This window comes from Psittacula echo (assembly GCF_963264785.1).
Source record: "Psittacula echo genome assembly, chromosome: Z".
Lineage (NCBI taxonomy): Eukaryota > Metazoa > Chordata > Aves > Psittaciformes > Psittacidae > Psittacula > Psittacula echo.
In genome coordinates this window covers 1059746-1076083 of record NC_137742.1, presented here as the reverse complement: position 1 = coordinate 1076083, position 16338 = coordinate 1059746, and the positions used below count along the sequence as shown (strand labels likewise).

At 53.7% G+C, this 16338-nt stretch overlaps 1 protein-coding gene across 6 annotated transcripts in view; it reads right to left on the bottom strand.

The window, feature by feature from the left end:
• Positions 1–1630: 1630 nt before the first annotated feature.
• Positions 1631–16338, bottom strand: part of TCF4 (transcription factor 4) — a gene marked incomplete at both ends in the record, with an annotated part of 72153 nt that continues 57445 nt past the window's right edge. For 2 of the 6 annotated variants that reach the window (XM_080637370.1, XM_080637371.1), the window contains 7 exons: positions 1631–1767; positions 3732–3961; positions 6013–6175; positions 6490–6625; positions 10832–11023; positions 12487–12563; positions 14512–14584. In XM_080637370.1, coding sequence (XP_080493496.1) covers positions 1631–1767; positions 3732–3961; positions 6013–6175; positions 6490–6625; positions 10832–11023; positions 12487–12563; positions 14512–14584 — 1008 coding nt within the window. The remainder of the gene's footprint in view (positions 1768–3731; positions 3962–6012; positions 6176–6489; positions 6626–10831; positions 11024–12486; positions 12564–14511; positions 14585–16338) is intronic. The other 4 variants (XM_080637367.1, XM_080637369.1, XM_080637372.1 and 1 more) reach the window with 3 other exon arrangements.

The following is a 16338-nucleotide window of genomic DNA, read 5'->3' as shown; positions in this document are numbered from 1 at the left end:
GGGCTCGGCTCCATCCCTAAGGATGCTCTGGACACAAGGATACGGAATGGCGGGGGGGGGGGGGGGATATGCCTTGCTTTTGAAGTACACTTGGTCATTATTGCAAGATTCGACGGTTTTCCAGCCTTTTCCCACCCCTTCCAAGCCTTTTCCCATGGCATTCCCAGTTTTTGCTCCCCGTTATCCCATGGTTTCCATCCCACCCCCCCCACCCCCCCCCACCCCCCCCCCCCCGGGATTGAGGCACAAGAAGAGAGCTGCATGGTCCCCGCGGCGGGGACCGGAGGAAGCCATTGGAAGTGTTCCCGTCGGCGGCGCATTCCGGCCTTCGGAATGCTGGAATGGCTGCGTGTGGGCTGCTCGGCCCCCTCGATTTGTCTTATGGTACAAAAGGGAAAGGGGAAGGAAAAGTGGGAATAAAGGGGGGGGGGGGGGGGGGTGTCGGGATACAGCTGGTAAGGAAGTGGGCTCTCGCTTCACTGGGGCAACGTGGACCTGGGGGGAGAAGGAATGGGCTGGGGTTAGGATTGGGATTGGGTTGGATGCGTCCCGCTGCGTGGCGGGGGTGGAGGGGGCTGGAATGGGATGGGAATGGATGGGAATGGATGGATGAGGGATGGATGATGGATGGATGATGATGGATAATGGATGATGATGGATGGATGATGATGGATGGATGATGGATGGATGATGATGGATGATGGATGGATGATGGATGGATGATGGATGGATGATGATGGATGGATGATGGATGGATGATGGATGGATGATGGATGGATGATGGATGGATGATGGATGGATGATGAATGATGATGGATGATGATGGATGATGATGGATAATGATGGATGGATGATGGATGATGGATGGATGATGGATGGATGATGGATGCAGATGCATGGATGATGATGATGATGATGGATGGATGATGGATGATGGATGATGATGGATGGATGATGATGGATGATGATGGATGATGATGGATGCATGGATGGATGATGCATGATGATGGATGGATGATGGATGGATGATGGATGATGGATGGATGATGGAATGGATGATGATGGATGGATGGATGATGGATGGATGATAGGATGATGGATGTGAATGATGGATGGATGATGGATGGATGATGGAATGATGGATAATGATGGATAATGGATGATGGATGGATGTTGGATGATGGATGATGGATGGATGATGGATGGATGATGATGGATGATGATGGATGCATGGATGGATGATGGATGATGATGGATGGATAATGGATGGATGATGGATGATGGATGGATGATGGATGATGGATGGATGATGGATGGATGATGATGGATGCATGGATGGATGATGCATGGATGCATGGATGGATGGATGATGGATGAGATGATGGATGGATGATGATGGATGATGGATGATGGATGATGATGGATAATGGATGATGATGGATGATGGATGGATGATGATGGATAATGGATGATGATGGATGGATGATGATGGATGCATGGATGGATGATGATGGATGCATGGATGGATGGATGATGGATGATGATGGATGATGGATGGATGATGGATGATGATGGATAATGGATGATGATGGATGGACGCAGGGATGGCTGATCCCAAGGACTTGCCTTTTTACATCTGTCCCATGTGATTGGCAGCATCGCCCAGGCCAGGATGGGGCCCTGCCAGGGAAAGCGGAGGCGGATCCGAGGAGACTTTCTCTTCTTCCCGCCTTTTCAGACAGGCCGCCTTGGGATTCAGGTTCCTTTCTGTCGGGATTCAAGGAGAAGGGAAGGTCAGAGGCATTGTTCCATGGGGGGGGGCTGGTTGGAGGAGTATTCCCGAGGGAATGGGGTGGAAGGGATCTTGGAGCGAATGGATGATGGAGGGATGATGGAGGGATGATGGATGGATGGATGATGATGGATAATGGATGATGGATGGATGTTGGATGGATGGATGATGGATGGATGATGGATGATGGATGGATGATGATGGATAATGGATGATGGATGGATGTTGGATGGATGGATGCATGGATGGATGATGCTGATGGATGATGGATGATGGATGGATGATGATGGATGGATGCATGGATGGATGGATGGATGCATGGATGGATGATGATGGATGATGGATGGATGATGATGGATGGATGATGGATGGATGATGATGGATGGATGGATGGATGCATGGATGGATGATGATGGATGATGGATGATGGATGGATGATGATGGATGGATGATGGATGCATGGATGGATGGATGGATGCATGGATGGATGATGATGGATGATGGATGGATGGATGATGATGGATGATGGATGGATGATGGATGTTGGATGCATGATGATGGATGGATGACGATAGATAATGGATGGATGATGATGGATAATGGATGGATGATGATGGATAATAGATGATGGATGTTGGATGAATGCTTGGATGGATGATGATGGATAATGGATGATGGATGGATGATGGATGATGGATGGATGATGGATGATGGATGGATGATGGATGGTGGATGGATGCATAGATGAATGATGATGGATGATGGATGTTGGATGGATGATGCATGGAGGATGGATGCATGGACGGATGACGACGGATAACGAATGATGATGGATGATGGATGTTGGATGGATGGATGATGGATGGATGGTGATGGATAACGGATGATGGATGGATGATGGATGGATGGTGATGGATAACAGATGATGGATGGATGATGGATGGATGGTGATGGATAACGGATGATGGATGGATGATGGATGGATGATGATGGATAACGGATGATGGATGGATGCATGGATGGATGATAACGGATGATGGATGGATGATGGATGGATGATGATGGATAACGGATGATGGATGGATGATGGATGCATGGATGGATGATAACGGATGATGGATGGATGATGATGGATAACGGATGATGGATGGATGCATGGATGGATGATGATGGATAACGGATGATGGATGATGATGGATGCATGGATGGATGATAACGGATGATGGATGGATGATGATGGATAACGGATGATGGATGGATGATGGATGGATGGTGATGGATAACGGATGATGGATGGATGATGGATGGATGGTGATGGATAACGGATGATGGATGGATGATGGATGGATGGTGATGGATAACGGATGATGGATGGATGATGGATGGATGGTGATGGATAACGGATGATGGATGGATGATGGATGGATGGTGATGGATAACGGATGATGGATGGATGATGGATGGATGGTGATGGATAACGGATGATGGATGGATGCATGGATGGTGATGGATAACGGATGATGGATGGATGATGGATGGATGGTGATGGATAACGGATGATGGATGGATGATGGATGGATGGTGATGGATAACGGATGATGGATGCATGCATGGATGGATGATAACGGATGATGGATGGATGATGGATGGATGGTGATGGATAACGGATGGATGATGATGGATAACGGATGATGGATGGATGACGGATGGATGGTGATGGATAACGGATGGATGATGATGGATAACGGATGATGGATGGATGCATGGATGGATGATGACGGATGATGGATGGATGATGGATGCCAACAGCTAACAAACACCCCCCCCCCCCTTTCCCTTTCCCTTTCCCTTCCCTCTTCCCTCTTCCCTTCCCTAATCCCTTCCCTAATCCCTCCCCTTCCCGCTTCCCTCCCCTCCCCGCAGCCTGCGGGCGGCTCACCCCGCACTTGCTGCTCCAGGCTGAGGATGACGGCCACGGCCTGGTGCAGGATGAGCAGCTTGGTCTGCGGCTTGTCGCTCTTCAGGTGCAGCTGCACCATGCGGCCCAGCTCCTTGAAGGCCTCGTTGATGTCGCGCACGCGCAGGCGCTCCCGGGCGTTGTTGGCCATGCGCCGCTCCTTCTCCCGCTCCGCCTTCTGCTCCGGGGTCAGGTCCTCGTCGTCGTTGGGGCTACGGAAGGGAGGAACCCATTGGCAACGGGAGCCGCCAACGGGGCGCGCCCGTTGGCGCCGTTATCCCGCCGCCATGGAGCGAGGAACCCATTGGGAATGGGGCATCATCCATGGGCTCCGTTATCCCACCGCCATGGAGCGAGGAACCCATTGGGAATGGGGCATCATCCATTGGCTCCGTTATCCCGCCGCCATGGAGCGAGGAACCCATTGGGAATGGGGCATCATCCATTGGCTCCGTTATCCCATCGCCATGGAGCGAGGAACCCATTGGGAATGGAGCATCATCCATTGGCTCCGTTATCCCATCGCCATGGAGGAAGGAACCCATTGGGAATGGGAGCCCCCAGTGGGAATCACTCATTGGCTCCCTTATCCCACCGCCATGGAGCAAGGAACCCATTGGGAATGGAGCATCATCCATTGGCTCCGTTATCCCATCGCCATGGAGCAAGGAACCCATTGGGAATGGGAGCCCCCAATGGGAATCACTCATTGGCTCCCTTATCCCACCGCCATGGAGCAAGGAACCCATTGAGAATGGGAGTCGTCAATGGGAATCGCCCATTGGCTCCGTTATCCCACCGCCATGGAGCAAGGAACCCATTGGGAATGGGAGTCGTCAATGGGAATCGCCCATTGGCTCCGTTATCCCATCACCATGGAGCAAGGAACCCATTGGGAATGGGAGCCATCAATGGGAAGCGCCCATTGGCTCCGTTATCCCACCGCCATGGAGCAAGGAACCCATTGGGAATGGGAGCCATCAATGGGAATCGCCCATTGGCTCCGTTATCCCGCCGCCATGGAGCAAGGAACCCATTGGGAATGGGAGCCATCAATGGGAAGCGCCCATTGGCTCCGTTATCCCGCCTCCATGGAGCGAGGAACCCATTGGGAATGGGAGCCGTCAATGGGAATCGCCCATTGGCTCCGTTATCCCACCGCCATGGAGCAAGGAACCCATTGGGAATGGGAGCCATCAATGGGAAGCGCCCATTGGCTCCGTTATCCCACCGCCATGGAGCAAGGAACCCATTGGGAATGGGAGCCATCAATGGGAAGCGCCCATTGGCTCCGTTATCCCACCTCCATGGAGCAAGGAATCCATTGGGAATGGGAGCCATCAATGGGAAGCGCCCATTGGCTCCGTTATCCCACCTCCATGGAGCAAGGAATCCATTGGGAATGGGAGCCGTCAATGGGAATCGCCCATTGGCTCCGTTATCCCACCGCCATGGAGCAAGGAACCCATTGGGAATGGGAGTCGTCAATGGGAATCGCCCATTGGCTCCATTATCCCACCGCCATGGAGTGAGGAATCCATTGGGAATGGGAGCCATCAATGGGAATTGCCCATTGGCTCCGTTATCCCGCCGCCATGGAGCGAGGAACCCATTGGGAATGGGAGCCGTCAATGGGAATCGCCCATTGGCTCCGTTATCCCACCTCCATGGAGCGAGGAACCCATTGGGAATGGTAGCCGTCAATGGGAATCGCCCATTGGCTCCGTTATCCCGCCGCCATGGAGCAAGGAACCCATTGGGAATGGGAGCCATCAATGGGAATCGCCCATTGGCTCCGTTATCCCACCGCCATGGAGCGAGGAATCCATTGGGAATGGCAGGCCAGGACCTCAACCCTTTGGAGCATCCTGGAAGTCATTTATGGATGCGCTCCTGCATCCTTTGGTACCCAAAGGCAGCAGTGATTGGAGGTGGGAACCTCCACCATGGAGTCCCTAGGGAGGCGTCCTCCATGGAGCAATGGATTTCCATGGCCTTCCAAGCGGGAATCGCCTCCCTCTCCAAAGGACCCCATGGCCAAGGGCTGCGGGAAAGCATTCCCATGTCATGGAATGGCATGGACCTGCAGCCGAACGCCACGTCGGGATGGATGGAGCGCCACGGGGCCTCCATTGGAGCAGCTCCAAGGAGCATCCCGGCCATTCCCAAGCATTCCCGGCTGGGTTTTCCCTTCCCGATGCGGTCACTTCATGGAAATCCATGCCCGGAATTCCAGGAAGGGATGCGAGGGCCATCCCGTTACCTAGATCTTGACCTAGTAATGGATTTGAGCTCCTTCTTGTCCTCCTCCAGCTTCTTGTCTTCCGGAGCCTTGGAATCCTGGAGGTTCTCGTCGCCTTCCTCATCGGACTTCAGCTCCGAGCTTCCCGAAGAGACGCTTTGCCCTTGGAGCCCGCTCGGAATGCCTGGGATAACACCGGGGGGAAAAGGGATTCAGGAGGGGATGCGCCCAGGAGGGGATGCGCCCAGGATGGGATGCGCCCAGGATGGAATCTTCCATCCCTACGGAATGCATGGAGCTCCACGGGCTCAATCCATGGAATTCCTTTGGGAAGGAGCTTTCGGGCATCCCGATCCCCTCGGAGCAGGCATGGCGGCAATCACAGCCTCTCCACTCCTCCCCATCCCCATCTGCCTCCATCCCCGGGGGCATCCGTGGCCGCTCCGAGCTCCAGGCCCCGTATCCCATGGACTGCCGCATCCCGACGATCCCGCTCACCCCGGTAGGGATCCTGGGGGGGATTCAATTCCGGAGACGTGGCCGATTGGACGGGAAGCTGGGGCACGGGCACCTGGGTGGGCACCAGCGAGTGGCTCCCGCGGATCCCGACGCCGTCTTCCCGATGGGATCCCACCTGGAAGCAAAGGCAAGAGCACAAGGGGTTGGAAAAGGGAGGCCGTCCCATATGGGAATGGGATACATGGAGCAGGGATGCTCCCACCTATGGATACATGGAGCAGGGATGCTCCCACCTATGGATACATGGAGCAGGGATGCTCCCACCTATGGATACATGGAGCAGGGATGCTCCCATCCATGGATACATGGAGCAGGGATGCTCCCACCTATGGATACATGGAGCAGGGATGCTCCCACCTATGGATACATGGAGCAGGGATGCTCCCACCTATGGATACATGGAGCAGGGATGCTCCCACCTATGGATACATGGAGCAGGGATGCTCCCATCTATGGGTTCTATGGATACATGGAGCAGGGATGCTCCCATCTATGGATACATGGAGCAGGGATGCTCCCATCTATGGATACATGGAGCAGGGATGCTCCCACCTATGGATACATGGAGCAGGGATGCTCCCATCCATGGGCTCTATGGATACATGGAGCAGGGATGCTCCCATCTATGGATACATGGAGCAGGGATGCTCCCACCTATGGATACATGGAGCAGGGATGCTCCCGTCTATGGGTTCTATGGATACATGGAGCAGGGATGCTCCCATCTATGGATACATGGAGCAGGGATGCTCCCATCCATGGGCTCTATGGATACATGGAGCAGGGATGCTCCCATCTATGGATACATGGAGCAGGGATGCTCCCATCTATGGATACATGGAGCAGGGATGCTCCCGTCTATGGGTTCTATGGATACATGGAGCAGGGATGCTCCCATCTATGGATACATGGAGCAGGGATGCTCCCATCTATGGATACATGGAGCAGGGATGCTCCCATCTATGGGTTCTATGGATACATGGAGCAGGGATGCTCCCATCTATGGATACATGGAGCAGGGATGCTCCCATCTATGGATACATGGAGCAGGGATGCTCCCGTCTATGGGTTCTATGGATACATGGAGCAGGGATGCTCCCATCCCTGGGTTCTATGGATACATGGAGCAGGGATGCTCCCACCTATGGATACATGGAGCAGGGATGCTCCCATCTATGGGCTCTATGGATACATGGAGCAGGGATGCTCCCATCTATGGATACATGGAGCAGGGATGCTCCCATCCATGGGTTCTATGGATACATGGAGCAGGGATGCTCCCACCTATGGATACATGGAGCAGGGATGCTCCCACCTATGGATACATGGAGCAGGGATGCTCCCATCTATGGATACATGGAGCAGGGATGCTCCCATCTATGGGTTCTATGGATACATGGAGCAGGGATGCTCCCATCTATGGATACATGGAGCAGGGATGCTCCCATCTATGGATACATGGAGCAGGGATGCTCCCGTCTATGGGTTCTATGGATACATGGAGCAGGGATGCTCCCATCCATGGGTTCTATGGATACATGGAGCAGGGATGCTCCCACCTATGGATACATGGAGCAGGGATGCTCCCATCCATGGGTTCTATGGATACATGGAGCAGGGATGCTCCCATCCATGGGTTCTATGGATACATGGAGCAGGGATGCTCCCATCCATGGGTTCTATGGATACATGGAGCAGGGATGCTCCCATCCATGGATACATGGAGCAGGGATGCTCCCATCTATGGATACATGGAGCAGGGATGCTCCCATCTATGGATACATGGAGCAGGGATGCTCCCACCTACGGATACATGGAGCAGGGATGCTCCCATCTATGGATACATGGAGCAGGGATGCTCCCACCTATGGATACATGGAGCAGGGATGCTCCCACCTATGGATACATGGAGCAGGGATGCTCCCATCTATGGATACATGGAGCAGGGATGCTCCCATCTATGGATACATGGAGCAGGGATGCTCCCATCCATGGGTTCTATGGATACATGGAGCAGGGATGCTCCCATCCATGGGTTCTATGGATACATGGAGCAGGGATGCTCCCACCTATGGATACATGGAGCAGGGATGCTCCCATCCATGGGTTCTATGGATACATGGAGCAGGGATGCTCCCATCCATGGGTTCTATGGATACATGGAGCAGGGATGCTCCCATCCATGGGTTCTATGGATACATGGAGCAGGGATGCTCCCATCCATGGATACATGGAGCAGGGATGCTCCCATCTATGGATACATGGAGCAGGGATGCTCCCATCTATGGATACATGGAGCAGGGATGCTCCCACCTACGGATACATGGAGCAGGGATGCTCCCACCTACGGATACATGGAGCAGGGATGCTCCCACCTATGGATACATGGAGCAGGGATGCTCCCATCTATGGATACATGGAGCAGGGATGCTCCCATCTATGGATACATGGAGCAGGGATGCTCCCATCTATGGGTTCTATGGATACATGGAGCAGGGATGCTCCCATCCATGGATACATGGAGCAGGGATGCTCCCATCTATGGATACATGGAGCAGGGATGCTCCCATCTATGGATACATGGAGCAGGGATGCTCCCACCTACGGATACATGGAGCAGGGATGCTCCCATCTATGGATACATGGAGCAGGGATGCTCCCATCTATGGATACATGGAGCAGGGATGCTCCCATCTATGGAAACATGGAGCAGGGATGCTCCCACCTATGGATACATGGAGCAGGGATGCTCCCACCTATGGATACATGGAGCAGGGATGCTCCCATCTATGGGTTCTATGGATACATGGAGCAGGGATGCTCCCACCTATGGATACATGGAGCAGGGATGCTCCCATCCATGGGCTCTATGGATACATGGAGCAGGGATGCTCCCATCTATGGATACATGGAGCAGGGATGCTCCCATCCACGCAGGGAAGGTGGCAGCGGAATTCCGGCCTCATCCCATTGCTTTTTCCCATGGGATTGGCGCGGGGTTTTCCCGGCAAAAGGCAGGCATGGGCTGGGAGATGGGGAAGGGGAGGGAGGGAAGCAGGGAATAAGGTAGGGAATAAACAGGGAATAGAGAGGGAATAAAGAGGGAATAAACAGGGAATAGAGAGGGAATGGAAAGGGAATGGAGAGGGAATAAGCAGGGAATAAACTGGGAATAGAGAGGGAATAAACAGGGAATACAGATGGAATAAGCAGGGAATGCAGAGGGAATGAAGAGGGAACCCAGAGGGAATAGAGAGGGAATAAACAGAGAATGGAGATGGAATAAGCAGGGAATAAACAGGGAATAGAGAGGGAATAAACAGGGAATACACTGGGAATGCAGCAGGAATCCAGGCAGGAAACGGGATCCACCCCCCCCTTATTCCCTTTGGGCTCCAGCTTCTTCCGGCAGCTGCAGCCCAGCTGCCTCCATCGGCATTCCCATATGGAAAACATCAGGAGCCTCCTCACCCCCCCCCCCAATCCCGAGTTCTCCCGCAGGAATCCGGGCATCCCGGCTTTTTCCATGCCCCATTCCCGTCCTTTCCCGGCTCATCCGAGCTCCAGCGTCAGCCAGATCCCAAGTTTCCTGCCGAGCCCATTGGGATCCCATCAGGATGCCGACGCCTCCATGGGTACCACTTCCATCCCCATCCCTGGATGCCGACGCCTCCATGGGTACCACTTCCATCCCCATCCCTGGATGCTGATGCACCCATGGGTACCACTTCCATCCCCATCCCTGGATGCCGACGCCTCCATGGGTACCACTTCCATCCCCATCCCACGCTGCTGATGCCTCCATGGGTACCACTTCCATCCCCATCCCTGGATGCTGATGCCTCCATGGGTACCACTTCCATCCCCATCCCTGGATGCTGATGCCTCCATGGGTACCACGTCCATCCCCATCCCACGATGCCGACACCTCCATGGGTACCACTTCCATCCCCATCCCTGGATGCTGATGCCTCCATGGGTACCACTTCCATCCCCATCCCACGCTGCCGACGCCTCCATGGGTACCACTTCCATCCCCATCCCTGGATGCTGATGCTTCCATGGGTACCACTTCCATCCCCATCCCACGATGCCGACGCCTCCATGGGTACCACTTCCATCCCCATCCCTGGATGCTGATGCCTCCATGGGTACCACTTCCATCCCCATCCCTGGATGCTGATGCCTCCATGGGTACCACTTCCATCCCCATCCCACGCTGCCGACGCCTCCATGAGTACCACTTCCATCCCCATCCCACGCTGCCGACGCACCCATGGGTACCACTTCCATCCCCATCCCTGGATGCCGATGCCCTTACCATGAGCCTGTTGGCCGAGAGGAGCCCGGTGCCGTATCCCGACGCCAATCCCGCCATGGATCCGTTGGGAGCGGCTCCCATCAAGCCGTGCATGTCGCTATGGGGCAGGCTGGGGCTCGGCCCCACGGCGTGGTTCCGCAGCACGTGGATGGCGTCATCCAACCTTTCCAAGCGGTCCTCGATGCGGCTCTGCTGCCGGGGCAACGGCGGGAAGAGGGAGGGAAAAGCGGGAAGAGCATCACTGCGGCGGGAATGGGGTACCCGCGCATCCCTGCTTCCCCGCCGGCATCCTTCTCCCGCTCTTTTGCCAGGGCCTTTCCATTGGGAATGGGGGGGGCGGGGGTTGTTCCCAAAAAATCAGGGGGCGGAAGACCAAATCCGCCGGGAATTCCTTCGGGAAGGCGCCTGCAAGCGGGCTCCCTCCCTCTCTTTTCTCCTAGGGGATAGGATATCCCATAGGAGCCTCCCGCTTCCGGATCCAGCCTTTCCGAGCGGGAACGGTCCTCGGCCATGGAGCAGCTCCGGATGCGCCGGGAAGGATGGGAGCTGCTCTTCCCTATCAAGCCCTATCCATCGGCATCAATCCTTATCCATTGGGATGAATCCCAAGGATTCCCTCTTATTGGCCTCCGAGGAGGTCTTCTCCTACCCAAGGGCCATCATCTCCTCCGGTATTCCCAGCCATCCAATGGGATGACCACCATCTCCATCCGATATTCCCATCCATCCTATGCGATAACCACCATCTCCATCCGATATTCCCATCCATCCTATGGGATAACCACCATCTCCATCCGATATTCCCATCCATCCTATGGGATAACCACCATCTCCATCCTGTATTCCCATCCATCCTATGGGATAACCACCATCTCCATCCTTGGGTACCACCATCTCCATCCTTGGGTACCACCTCCTGCATCCTACCTTCCCATCCATCCTATGGGATAACCACCATCTCCATCCGATATTCCCATCCATCCTATGGGATAACCACCATCTCCATCCGATATTCCCAGCCATCCTATGGGATAACCACCATCTCCATCCGATATTCCCATTCATCCTATGGAATAACCACCATCTCCATCCTTGGGTACCACCATCTCCATCCTTGGGTACCACCTCCTGCATCCTACCTTCCCATCCATCCTATGGGATAACCACCATCTCCATCCGATATTCCCATCCATCCTATGGGATAACCACCATCTCCATCCGATATTCCCAGCCATCCTATGGGATAACCACCATCTCCATCCGATATTCCCATTCATCCTATGGAATAACCACCATCTCCATCCTTGGGTACCACCATCTCCATCCTTGGGTACCACCTCCTGCATCCTACCTTCCCATCCATCCTATGGGATAACCACCATCTCCATCCTGTATTCCCATTCATCCTATGGGATAACCACCATCTCCATCCAGTATTCCCATCCATCCTATGGGATAACCACCATCTCCATCCCTGGGTACCACCCCCACCTCCTGCATCCTTCGCCCGCCGCCGCCACCACCTCCTCCTCCGCTCCCTATCCTATGGGATGCGAGCTCCATCTCCGCGGGATAAAGGTGGCGAGAAAAGCATGGATGAGGCATGGAAAAGGGCCGGGAAGAAGGACCGGGAAAAGAGGGAATCGGGAACGTACCAAGGAATGTAAGGGGCCTTCATAAGTGGGAGATGCTGCCGCTTGGCCTCCGTTCCTAGACCAGACAGTCGGGCCTGCTGGTAGCAAAACGGGAAGCACCATTAGAATCCCGGCATTCCCAAGGGATTCGGGAGCGGGAAGCGCCGGGGGGGGGGTGGGGAACAACACCCGGGAATCCTGCCTAAAGGATTCAGGGACAATGGGAAGGGGAGGGGGGGGTTCGTTTTCCATTGGCTTCAAAGGGAGAAGGAAGCAGCGGCTGCTGAACCGATGGGATGAAAGGGCTTTTCCCAGCGATTCCCGACTTTTGGAGCGGGGAAATGTGGAGAAGGGAATGGGGGGGGGCGGCTTCAATGGGGTTTTCATAGGGCAAAAGGGAGCGGGTCCTTGGAAGTGCTTGGGAATAGGGAATGCTGCATCCTCGGATGCGCTCAGCATCCCAATGGATGGAGCGATGCGGTCCTTAACCCGGCTCCATCCCAATCCCATCCTAAAGGGATCTCTGGAAGTGGGAATGCTCCATCCTTGGAAAACCTTGGGAATCGGGAATGTTTCATCTTTGGAAGTGCTTGGGAAGCAGGAATGCTGCATCCTAGGAAGTGCTTGGGAATTGGGAATGCTGCATCCTCGGATGCGCTTAATACCCAATGGATGGAGCAATGCGGTCCTTAACCCGGCTCCATCCCAACCCCATCCTAAGGGATCTCTGGAAGTGGGAATGCTCCATCCTTGGAAAAGCTTGGGAATCGGGAATATTCCATCCCTGGAAGTGCTTGGGAATCGGGAATGTTTCATCCCTGGAAGTGCCTGGGAAGCGGGAATGCTGCATCCTTGGAAGCGCATGGGAATTGGGAATGCTGCATCCTTGGATGCGCTCAGCATCCCAATGGATGGAGCAACGCGGTCCTTAACCCGGCTCCATCCCAACCCCATCCTAAGGGATCTCTGGAAGTGGGAATGTTCCATCCTTGGAAAAGCTTGGGAATCGGGAATGTTTCATCCCTGGAAGTGCTTGGGAATTGGGAATGCTGCATCCTAGGAAGTGCTTGGGAATTGGGAATGCTGCATCCTCGGATGCGCTTAATACCCAATGGATGGAGCAATGCGGTCCTTAACCCGGCTCCATCCCAACCCCATCCTAAGGGATCTCTGGAAGTGGGAATGCTCCATCCTTGGAAAAGCTTGGGAATCGGGAATGTTTCATCCCTGGAAGTGCTTGGGAAGCGGGAATGCTGCATCCTTGGATGCGCATGGGAATTGGGAATGCTGCATCCTCGGATGCGCTTAATACCCAATGGATGGAGCAATGCGGTCCTTAACCCGGCTCCATCCCAATCCCATCCTAAAGGGATCATTGGAAGTGGGAATGCTCCATCCTTGGAAAAGCTTGGGAATCGGGAATGTTTCATCCCTGGAAGTGCCTGGGAAGCGGGAATGCTGCATCCTTGGATGCGCATGGGAATTGGGAATGCTGCATCCTCGGATGCGCTCAGCATCCCAATGGATGGAGCGATGCGGTCCTTAACCCGGCTCCATCCCAATCCCATCCTAAAGGGATCTCTGGAAGTGGGAATGCTCCATCCTTGGAAAAGCTTGGGAATCGGGAATGTTTCATCCCTGGAAGTGCTTGGGAAGCGGGAATGCTGCATCCTTGGATGCGCATGGGAATTGGGAATGCTGCATCCTCGGATGCGCTCAGCATCCCAATGGATGGAGCGACGCGGTCCTTAACCCGGCTCCATCCCAACCCCATCCTAAGGGATCCCTTCCCGCAGGCACTCCCCCGGAGCCTTGGGAATGGCAACGGCCCCGTTGGGAAGAATCTATGGAACAGCCTTATCCGGGCGGGTGGGGTGGGGAAAAAAATCCCTGGAAAAGCGGGCCAAAAAAGGGGGAAAAAGGGGGGGAAAAGCGGGATCTTCCCCTCCCCCCGTGCAAAAGCGGGCTGCTCCCGGCGCTTTTCCCCGCGCCATTCCCAAAGGTGCGGGAATCAAGGAGGGAAGTAAAAGAAGGAGCCACAATTACCTGCGAGAGAAGGGGGAGAGCCAACAGGCGTTGAAGGAGTGGATGGGAAGCTGCTGGGCTCTGGAGAGTAGATCTTTAAGAGACGATCGAGCATGAACCGGAAAGCCTGGAAAAGCGGGAAGCGCGCGGGATCCCGGGGCGGGAGAGGGGCGGGAAGAGGGAGCCGGCGCCGTTCCCGACGGGATGGAGCTGGTGGAAAAGGCGGCGCGGGGGGGGGGGGGGTTTGGGGGGAATGGGAAGCGCTCGGGGAAAAGGGGAAAGGGGAGGGATGCGGGGATGGGGGGGGCGGAGGAGGATGCTCTGCTGCCATAGATAGGCACATTCCCATTGGATCCTTAAGGAATGATGGCCCCAAAACCACTCTACTGCTATAGAAAGGCACAAATCCCATTGGATCCCTAAGGAATGATGGCTCCAGAACTGATCTACTACCATAAATAGACACATTCCCATTGGATTCTTAAGGAATGATGGCCCCAGAACCACTCTACTACCATAGATAGACATATTCCCATTGGATCCCTAAGGAATGATGGCCCCAGAACCGCTCTACTCCTATAGAAAGGCACAAATCCCATTGGATCCTTAAGGAATGATGGCCCCAGAACCACTCTACTACCATAGATAGACATATTCCCATTGGATCCTTAAGGAATGATGGCCCCAGAACCGCTCTACTCCTATAGAAAGGCACAAATCCCATTGGATCCTTAAGGAATGATGGCCCCAGAACCGCTCTACTGCTATAGAAAGGCACAAATCCCATTGGATCCATAAGGAATGATGGCCCCAAAACCACTCTACTACCATAGATAGACATATTCCCATTGGATTCTTAAAGAATGATGGCCCCAGAACCGCTCTACTCCTATAGAAAGGCACAAATCCCATTGGATCCCTAAGGAATGATGGCCCCAGAACCGCTCTACTCCTATAGAAAGGCACAAATCCCATTGGATCCTTAAGGAATGATGGCCCCAGAACCACTCTACTCCTATAGAAAGGCACAAATCCCATTGGATCCTTAAGGAATGATGGCCCAAAACCACTCTACTACCATAAATAGACACATTCCCATTGGATTCTTAAGGAATGATGGCCCAAAACCACTTACTGCTATAGAAAGGCACAAATCCCATTGGATCCATAAGGAATGATGGCTCCAGAACCACTCTACTACCATAAATAGACACATTCCCATTGGATTCTTAAGGAATGATGGCCCCAGAACCGCTCTACTCCTATAGAAAGGCACAAATCCCATTGGATCCCTAAGGAATGATGGCCCCAAAACCACTCTACTACCATAGATAGACACATTCCCATTGGATTCTTAAGGAATGATGGCTCCAGAACTGATCTACTACCATAGACAGACACATTCCCATTGGATTCTTAAGGAATGATGGCCCCAGAACCGCTCTACTCCTATAGAAAGGCACAAATCCCATTGGATCCCTAAGGAATGATGGCCCCAAAACCACTCTACTACCATAGACAGACACATTCCCATTGGATTCTTAAGGAATGATGGCCCCAGAACCGCACTACTCCTATAGAAAGGCACAAATCCCATTGGATCCATAAGGAATGATGGCCCCAGAACCGCTCTACTACCATAGATAGACATATTCCCATTGGATTCTTAAGGAATGATGGCCCGAGAACCGCTATATTGCTATAGAAAGGCACAAATCCCATTGGATCCTAAAGGAATGATGGCCCCAAAACCACTCTACTGCCATAGACACATTCCCATTGGATTCTTAAGGAATGATGGCCCCAGAACCACTCTACTCCTATAGAAAGGCACAAATCCCATTGGAT